The 10503-nt window shown below is 41.8% G+C and overlaps 1 protein-coding gene across 1 annotated transcript in view; it reads right to left on the reverse strand.

Annotated features, from left to right (window-relative positions):
• Positions 1 to 10503, reverse strand: part of Fam189a1 (family with sequence similarity 189 member A1) — a gene marked incomplete at its 5' end in the record, with an annotated part of 478529 nt that overhangs the window by 115296 nt on the left and 352730 nt on the right. The window contains one exon of the mRNA XM_004623445.3: positions 8628 to 8738. Coding sequence (XP_004623502.3) covers positions 8628 to 8738 — 111 coding nt within the window. The remainder of the gene's footprint in view (positions 1 to 8627; positions 8739 to 10503) is intronic.

The following is a 10503-nucleotide window of genomic DNA, read 5'->3' on the forward strand; positions in this document are numbered from 1 at the left end:
ACGGATTCACAGTTCTGGAGCCCAGTGAGTCACACTTCGCCCCTCCTAGCTCTATAAGCAGAGATTCTGGGGGGCTTTCCTTGTGCCTGCAGAGACAGATCCCTCCTGTAAACTGGGGTAAGCTTTCAGACTGCTTTTGAAATTTTCCCTTGTGGCCCATTTATCTAACTTTTTTGTAGCTTCTAATTTTCCCATCATTTTCTCCAGATCCTCAGAGATCTGTCTCTGCTCCTTTTCACCAAGGTGTTATTTTCCAAGCGTCCTGGAGAGGGTGTAACCAACCACTGATTGCTAGTTGGTTATGCTCCTTTTTCTCAGCATAAATCTCATTAAAAGCAACAAACAGTACCCGCTGAAGTAGCCTAAATATTAGCCTGCCTTGAAATTTCCTCCGCCAGGCAAATTAATCCATTCCATACTCTCAGTATCTGGCAAGATCTCAGGATACGAGCGAAATGCAGACAAATGTTCTGCCAGAGAATAACACACACAGATCCAGCTCGCCATGGAGTCCTTGCTCCTAACTGAAGCCTTCTCAGCCTGCCTTTCTCTGTCTGCCTTTGTGGAACATTCTAGTCTTCTGCTCTATAACCAGAATCTTTCCTTAAACTTTGCTTGCGGCACTCTAGGCCTTCTCTACCTGGCATCTCCAAACATTTCCAAAACACTCCTGTAACATGTGCTCAGGATAACCTACTTACGGGTAACAAAATCTGTCTTGTTCACTTCTTATCCTGACAAACAACCTGGAAGAGAGGCTGAGTGGAGAAAGACGCTGGATGCCGCAGTAGCCAGGATGCAAAGAGAGAGGTGGGGCTGGGAAGGGCGGGCCTCTCCGGGCCATGCCTCTGGCCATCTGTCCCTTGCAGTCAGAACCCGGCTGCCCTCAGCAAGTTGACTGCATCATCCACTTGGCCTGACCTTCTTCCAAAAGCCCTGCCTATGAGTGCATGAGGTCTGTGGGCAACAATCTTGGGGTAAACCAAAACAGAATATATATATTAGCTTTTCCCTCAACTCCTTTTTTTGGACTAGACCCACCAGTCACAGGCAATCATTAACTGATTTTTTATCTCTAAGCATTTGTTAAAAGATTTATGTTTAAGTTATAAAAGAACATCGCCTATAGCTTTATAAAAATAAATCAGAAAACCCAGCTAAAACAGGCAAAAATGGAAAGACATTGTCTTTTCAAACTACGCAAGAATGTAAAGAAGACATAAATAATGACCACTGGAAAAAATGTTAAAAGCAGTCAAGGGGGCCAGCCAAATAGCTCAGGGATTAAAGCGCCCACAAGCAGGTGCAGGAGTGATTGAGACTGGGAGTGGTGGCGTATGCGGATCACTCCGAGTCTGATCTAGTAGTGAGATCCTGAACACCTTGCATGCCCTGTCCTAAATATAAAAATAAATAAAAACAGCCAAATCACTCTCAAATGCCCAAACCCCAGATGATGTGTATGTTATTAAAACTCTGTCACAGCTCAGATCAAATCAAGTGCATCCCATTTCCTTCTGAAAAGTTAGCGAGACACTGACGTGGAAAGCAGACAGCAGTGGCATGTAAAAGTAAACTGTAGCTCGGTCTCATTTGTGCAGTGAGATCAGAGAGCCTTAATTAAATATTAACCACGTGAATGCAGCACGTGTGTGTGGCTCAGCAGCACCCGGACCGAGGAGAGCCGTCCGGAGTGCAAAGGCGTACCAGTGTCAGGAGTGTTGTTATTAAGTCAGAGGAATGGAGCCATCTGATCACATTCACAGTTGTTGGAAAGATGATAAAATGTACATGCATCTTGATTAAAAAATGAGGTCTTAGAAAGTCATGATGGAAGGAAATGCGGTAAGGTAATACTTAATAGAACCTGAAAGCAAACATTATACTAAATCAGAAGAAATTTTGTGTCAAGAGTAAAACAAAACAAAAAAAAAATTATTACTAGTCAGTCTTCTTCCCCTCTAAATCCTGAACAGAACTCAAGATGCAACTAATCCCAGCTCCTACAGAGGATGAACTGGGAGGATTGCAAGTTCAAGGCCAGCCTGGGTACCTTATTAGCAAGGTCCTGTCTCAAAAAGGGGGTCGGGATGTGCTAGAAGGGATGTGGTTTGGTGGTACAGCATCTGCATGGCAAACAAGAAGCCTGAGCTCAAATCGTCAGCACCCACCACCACCAAAGTCCTCAGATGGGTAAAGGGTAACACGGAACTGGGCCTGTGCTTGTTCTCCTAGAAAATGGCCTGAAAGTTTTGTCTTCTATCATTGTTGCCTTTTCCTGGATCTCCAGAGTTGAAACAGCCTCAGAATTCCGTGTGCACCTTGCTTGTTCCCCAGTGCTTACCTGTGTCATGGAGACTGAACGTTTTGTTTTGTTTTATTTTATTTTATTTTTAAATGAATTTAGGACAGGGTGTATAGAGTGTACAGAGTCTCACTACACAGATTGGACTCGGAGTGATCTCCTGTCTTCAGCCTTCCATGCACTGGGATTACAGGCACATGCCACCACACCCAGTCTCAATCACCACCTCAGTGCACCCCGGGGGCAGGGCCGGCATAGCACGCCAGGGATCGAACCCTGGCCGCTGCACTCTGCCGAAGCAGGCGCTTTAGTCCACCAAGCTATCTGGCTGACCCAGCAATTATTTTAAAAAGCAGAAAAATAGGCAACATACATACAGTGGCAAAGAATGGACAGTGAAATTTAGGTAACATAAACAAGTATAAAAATGATCAACTTCCCTTTTTATTAAAGAAATTAAAATGATACATCTTGTGTCAGATTGGCAAAGATAAACTCTGATACTTGAAGAGCTTATGTGGGTCTAAGCAATCAGGAACACACTTGTACTGTCTGCAAACATGTAAAATAGCATCTTATTTTAGGAAATTCATTCAGGAATAAGTTCACATTTTTTTTTTTTTTGAGACAGGGTCTCACTGTGTAATCCAGGCTGGCCCTGAACTCATTATGTAGGTCAGGCTGGCCTCAAATTCACAGTGATCCTTCGGCCTCAGTCTTCTGAGTGCTAGGATTACAGGTACGCACCATCACGCCCAGTGTGAGGACCGGTATCCATCCGTACACGCGCTGACTGCGAAACCACTCTTCATATTTTCTTTTCTCAGAGCTATGTTGCATCTACGTATCCTGGTCACCCCTTTTGGTGTGTCTCAGCGGGTTATGCAGGCAAGACACTCAGCACTAACATGCTCCCTGGCTCACTCCCCAGAGGGGGTGATCCTTCCTCTGTCCCTTGGCCACCATCAACTAAGCATCTTTGCTTAGTTCACCTTTTGGTGAACTTTTGGCAAGATGTTTCTGTCTTGAAGCCAGTCAGCCATGGACTTAATCATTTGAAACTGTGAGTTGAATTAAACCTCTCCTCCTTTAAGCTGTCGTTGTTGGATGTCAGATCTCAGAGATAAGAAAGCCACCTGATACAGTCACGCACCCATATAGTGTAATTCTACACTACTATGCACTGAATAGCTGAGACAGTCTCCAGGTGTGGATGTGGGAATGCCAGCAAGCTACATGAATAGCCAACCAAAACAATGTAGGCAATCATGCAGAGAGTAGAGCCCCATGCTGTAAAAGTATTCTTACCCCACTTGTAATCCTAGCAACTCTGAGAGGCTGAGGCAGGACAACAGCAAGTTCAAACCTCAGCTCAGACAATTTAGAAGCAGTGAGATCTTGTCTCAAGATAAATAATAAAAAATGGAGCTGGAAATATGGTCCAGTGCAAAGGTCCTGGATTTAATCCTTAACACCAGGAGAACAAAAGATATACCCACAGACATAAATGTATAAGCAATGGGGAACCAGGTGTGGTAACACACACTTGTAATCCTACCACTTGGGAGTCTGAGGCAAGAGGATCATCCCAAGATCAAGACCAACTTACGCTAATTAGTGAGTTCAAGTCCAGTCTGAACTATACAGTGAGACCCTGTTTCAGAAAATAAAACAAAAAATATATATACACAATGACTGGAAAGTTGGTTAAAAAAATTCTGTTGCAGTGATTACTTGTTTGTTTGTTTTGTTTATTTGTTTGTTTTCAGTACCAGAGTTTGAACTCCAGGTATCATGCTTGCCAGGCAGGTGCTGTACTGCTGAGCTATGTCCCCTGCCCAACAGTGGTTGCTCCTGGAAAGGTAATACTTCTACAAGTTGAGAATAAATGCTTTGCTTATGCATTATTTTTGTGCAAATAAAAATAGTTAATTCTTTCCTCATACAGAACAAAGAGGCTTCAATGCTACATACCCATATGGAATTGTACTGGCTATTCTAAAGAAAAAAAAAATTGGAAGGAAAAAAATGGAAAAAAAACTATATTGCCTAAGCCAAAGCATGCACTAGGTTCTTCAGTGGGGAGTCATGCTATTATTTGGATGTCAATTCTCCTTGAAGATTATAAATAAATTTAATATGATTCCAATTCAAATCTCAAATGTATTTCTCCTGAGTTCTGACACCCCTCCCCCCAAAAAAAGCTCATTTAGAAGACTAAACAGTGAAGAACATGCAATAACTTTAGAAGTTAATTAAAAGTCTAGGATGACATTAAAACTCACCATACCAGTTATAAAAATAGGTTATGTAATTAAAGTAGTATTATTTTGGAATATTAATATATAAACACAGAAATGGACACAACAAAAAGTCCAAAATTAGATAAATCAACAAAACTCTGTGTGTACATGAGTACATTCATGATACTGGGTGGGTTTTGACCATTTGGAGTCATTCTTCCTGCTTTCCCAAGCCCTTCCTGACAAGATTTAACCTTGTTTTAGGGAATGGCTACTTGAATCCTATTAGCTTTGGTCTGGTAGGTCAGGCAAACAAATTCTTCTCCTGGCCTGGCCTAGTAAAAGCTCTGTTCCTAGACTCTGACTCCAGAGCAAAGAGAAGCAGCAGTTAGGAACCACTGGAATAGCTCGGTCTTGCAGAGCCCTGCCCTCACGAGGTCAGTGTTTCCAACACAGGCTCTTGCTTTGATTCTGGCTTCTATGTAGAGGGCCTCTGAAGCTGGAGACTGATGGCACATGCACAGTGAGGCAAGGCCGGTCCTAGATCAAAGAGCACCTGAGACAAGCCACATGATCAAGCTGCTTTAGTGCAGAGAACACCAATCCTAGAGACAACCCAAGCACTTGCCTGCTAGGGAAAGTGGTGTCATGTGACACCAACCTGTGAAATATATGGTCGAGCAGTTCCTTTCCTCACACCTGAAGAGCGAGCGTTCCACCTGACCTCAGCTTTTGTCTCTTATCTTTATTTTTCCACCCTCCCACCGCCACCTTGAACACCAAGAGCCACAAGGGGGAGGCACTTCTACACCCACAGAAGCTTCCTCAGCACCTGCCAATTTCTGAGTCTAAATTCTGTACCCTTTGGCCACTCCATAGGCCCCAGCATTCTTTCAATGAAGAGCTTCTGGCTTTGTTATTGCAGCTTGTCACTTAGGACTCTTCATGGTTTTGGTGTGACTTCAAATCACCAAGGAAGTGTTAAGACAGAAAAAGGCTTTAGGAAAACTATGAACCTTTTAGACAGAAAAAAATTAATTCACCAAATGAAAGAGTTACTGTTTAAAAAAAAAAAAAACCACCAAAACAAGGAGATTCATAGGGCTACATGATCTTGGGAAGTAGATCGTAAGTGTGGCTCTAACATTAGACTATAAATGGAAATAGTGATACATTTAAATACAAAAATTTAAAAATTTTTCTCTGTCAAAAAGTAGATTTGAAATGCTCATAATAATTTAGGATATCCAGAAGATTATTAGTAATGACTATGAAACCATGTATTGCAAACGCTTGCAGACTTCAGAAAAAAAAAAAAAAAAAAAAGGATAGATTCTTAGATATACATGAATTACCAGGGGCTGGGAAGATAGCTTGGTGGAATAAGTGCTTGCCTGGCAAGTGCAAGGTCCTGAGTTCGATCCTTGGTACTACCAAAAAAAATAATAAATAAATCTGATATATGAATTATCAAAATGGAACCACAAAGTTACAAAAACCCTGTCCTTGAGCAACCCAATAAAATCAGGCAATGAAAATAAATCAGTAAAAATATTGCTTAAAAAACTGCCAAGTAAGAAAAGCCAAGGACCCATCCCTAAATGCATGGATTCATCCCTGATTTAAATTCTATAAGAAATTCAGGAGAGCTCTAACACCTCTACTCCTCAAGCTCTTGAATAAAACTGAAAGGGAAGGAGGACTCCCACAGCATTCCAGGGCTCTGAAGGGTTTAAGAGGCAGCACATTCTCATGGACTGAAGCACAAATGGGCTAGCCTTCCTGGAAGGCAGACTGTCAGTACACATCAAATGCTCTGAAGACGTGGGTTCATTGGACCCAAGAAAGCCTGCTGTTAGGAGCTGTGGGCAGAATTATATGAACATAATTGGGAAAGGCTCAGATTTAAAATAAATAATGCTGTAGTTACCCATAAAGTTTGGCCACTACAAAGAATGTTTAGGAAGATATTTTTGTTTTACCAGTGCCAGGCTGTGGAGATTTCCTCTCCAGCCCAGCACCACTGGGATCCAGCAACTTCCTGTCTGCTTTACCAGCTCCAGACCTTCAAGTAATTGTCTTGGTTAGCCTGCAGTCACTGGACTTGTCCTTTGTAGTTGGTAAGTCTTAATTAACCTGTTATGGTTTGTAGCGAGGTGTCCCCCCAAAGCCTCCTGCAGTCACAGAGCAGCGTCTGGAGTTTGTGACTGATTACTGTGGGTGCGGATGCTGCACCTGTCCTGGGGCAGGTAATCTGTACGACAGTATAAGGAGGAGGGAAAGGTTAGCTGGCTGCCTGAGCTGCTGCTGTTCCCTTAGCTCTCTTGCTTTTTGCCACTGCCATGAACAGCTGCCCTCTGCCATGTGCCACCCTGCCTTGGAGCCAGCTGAGTATGGGCTGAAGCCTCCCTTCACTGTGAGCTAAATAAGCCTTTCCTTCCTTCATTTTGGATGTCAAGTATTTGTCCCAGCAATGAGAGAAGAGTAACCAAGACATAACCCTACCCTTTTCTGTCAATACCCTTAAAAAACCTTCTCTGTCACCACCACCTCCAGCTATTTTCTTTGATCTCTCAGCACATCTGAACCGTGGGTACTGGGCAGCAAGTCACCCTTTCAGTTAGAGACAGGGACTGAGGTTGTGCCAGTTCTTAGCAAGCATGGGGAAAGATTAAATTACATAGAGGAAATTTTTGCTCATGTCATATTACGATGAAATTGGATTAATTTTTCTTTTGGTCTCATTCAACAGAAAGTAAGATTATATTCCAACGTTAGTTTATGTAACTTTGCAGCGTTTCAGCACTGAGCCGGTGCTATGAGCACTGGTCCTACATAACTTTGTACAAATGAATGCAGGAGGCGGACGGTCTCCCAACAGCTGCCCCCTCAGAACCCAGCGAACATGGCCACCCACAGGAGAAGGAGACAGAGCCCTGGAGTGGGAAAGCTTCTGCCAGTTCGCCGCCAGCTTCTCAGAAAAATAGCAGCAACAGCAGACAGCAGTGTGGAGCACCCGGCTCCGAAAGGCAGCCTGGTGCTGTCCCAAGAAAAAGAAAGAAATGCCAAGGTCCCTGTCCCGAGGGGCCGCGTGCTCACCAGGAGTGTACGGAGACCCGCACTTGAAGACAACAGCAGACGCTAGAATTTCTTCCCCTGTAAGATGCAGATATTGCTGCATCATGAGCTACGCAATCTTGTTGTGTGGATTGTGTGGTTTGTTTGTTGCAGTGCAGGGGTTTAGAACTCAGGGCCTTGTCTGTGCTGCGCAAATCCTCTTTCATTCGACTGCAACCCCAGCCAATCTTGAAATGATAGATGTCCTAACAAATTTTTACTGATCCTCTACATCATACCCAGCACACTGCCTAGGATTTTCCTAGATCTAAAAGAAAAATTTTAATTGAAAAATGAGAACTGTGTTGTTTTGATGTACTCCTTATTAAGCTGATATATATAACAGTACTAAAAGTTAACTTGGAAAACAATTTTTAAAAGTCCAGCGCCATTACTAACCAACACAATTGATATTAAAATACAATAGTTACTAAAGATGTTTATTCTAAAGTGGAACTACAATATAGTCCTTAAAAATAGACTATTAGGGCTGGCCAAATAGCTCAGCGGATTAAAGTGCCTGCAAGCAGGTGCAGGGGATGGGGGTTCAATCCCTGGGCCTGCCATGCTGGCCCTGCCCCCGGGGGTGCACTGAGATGGCAATTGAGATGGCGTGGTGGCACACCTGTAATCCCAGCACTTGGGAGACTGTAAACAGGAGAATCACTACAAGTCCAATCTAGTAATGAGACCCTGAACACCCTGTAGATAGAGCCTTCCCTAAAAAATACAAAAAAAAAAAAAAAAAACTACTAATAACTGACATACAGTAGAACAAGTTTTCATTGGAGAATTTATACAAATGAGTCAACTCCACTAAAATTTCTTGAACAACTAGACAACTGGTGCCCAAACTAAAAAATTATGGATGAGCCCAAGAATACAATAGTTATTTCCACAATAGCTCCAAATTAAAATCAAAGCCTTTGACCTTTGTGAAAGGCTTGCAGGTCATCACTCACCAGCTGGCAGCCTTCCAGGGAGCTGACGAGCTGAGCATTCTGACAGGAAAGGATGGAGCCGGCCAGGTTCAGCATTACGCACACCGCAGAAAGCAGCATGAAGAAGGTTATCTGGAAGGAAACGCCGCAAAACACTGATCATTCCCTTGGAGAGGCTCGGAAGAAAGGTGACGTGGCTTTTTAAAAGCTTTTGGTTGATCAAATAACATTTATGCTTTAAGAGAAAGTACCATTATTTCTCAACGTTTTAAATTCTTATTATCTGAAATAGAAAAAGACCTGGGAAAAGTCCCAGTAGTCCACCATGATTTTATTGGAAACTCATTATGAAGAGAATATTTTAGAAGCTGAAGTCAAAAATACTACTCATTCTACACTCTCAACAACAATGTCACAAATTCTTGAAGAAAATCAAAGGAAGGAAGTATATTTATTCAAAAGACTTTAAGTTATTTTCTTTTAATTTTTATTACAGAAAATTTCACAAATGAAAGCAATCAAAGAAAATAGTAGAATGAACAACCAGATACTTATCCCCCAGCTTTTTGTAGTCCCTCTTCTCCAAAATATTTTGTAGCAAATTTCACAATTAAATACCTTAGGGTTTATTTCTAAAGTGATAAGATACTTTATAAACATAACTAAGGTACTGTTATCATGTCAATAGTGATCAAAGATTCAATCATGCCAACCGTAAACGTGTTCACACTTGGAATGGCCACACAGAACTGCAACTGGTAATGAGCCATAGCTTCTAATCCATGGGCTTATCCTTTCATGGTTTCTCCCTTATTTACTGGACAAACTACTTCATTTGTTCTCAAGCACCTTATGCAGCCTGAACTTTGTGACTGGAGATGCCTGTCATTTGATTTCTCCAGCTTCTGTATTTCTTGTGTATTTGGTGATAAGATTCAGAGATTTGCCCATATTCTGGTAAATAAAAGACAAATATTGTATCTTTTTCTGTGACGCCAATACCCCATTTGGTGCTGTTTTTCTTTTGTTTTGCTGGGAATCGAACCCAGGGCTGCCTGCATGCCAGGTAAATGTTCTACCACTGAGCTGCAACCCCTAGCCCAACAGACACTTTTTTTTTTTTTTCTGTATTTTAGGGAAAGGCCTACAGGGTGTTCAGGGTCTCACTACTAGATCAGACTCATAGTGATCCACCTTTTACAGCCTCCCAAGAGCTGGGATTACAGGCAAGCGCCACCACGTCCAGTCTCATTCGCCATCTCATTGCACCCCAGAGAATCCAATCCCTGGCCCCTGCGCATGCTTGCAGGTGCTTTAATCCCCTGAGCTAACTGATTACTTACTATATCCACTTATTTATTAGGACTTCCAAAATGGTGTTGGTATAGCTATTATTATTTTTGTTTCTTCCTGGGAACATATATTTAGGCAGAGACTTTCCCTCACCAACTTTTTGTTACACTAAGGCACAGGGCATACAAGAAAAGCAGAGGGTATACTGTATTTTTTAATATTTACTTTCAGGACTTTGAAATAAAGAGCTGATATGGTGTTCAATTTACAAAATAAACTCAGGATGACCCATGTGACCTATTAACACTATTCATGTACTTTTGTATATAATCAGGCCAAATCTAAAAAATCCATTTTTGTGATCAAAATTATCTCTAAGATTAATAAGATTAAGAGTGAGGAGATTGCAGGAAAACTTCTGAAAGGCTGAAATGGGGGGAACAAAATGAGAAAAGTACTTATCTTGTGCACCTTATGTACCTCTCACTGGGCTTTTTGTACCTTCATTGCTATTATGCAATTTATTTATTTATTTATTTAATTTTTTTTTTTTGGTACAAACCTCTTTTTTTAAGTCAACAGAAAATGGAAATATACTTTTTAA

Source organism: Octodon degus, unplaced genomic scaffold (genome assembly GCF_000260255.1).
Source record: "Octodon degus isolate 3935 unplaced genomic scaffold, OctDeg1.0 scaffold00002, whole genome shotgun sequence".
Lineage (NCBI taxonomy): Eukaryota > Metazoa > Chordata > Mammalia > Rodentia > Octodontidae > Octodon > Octodon degus.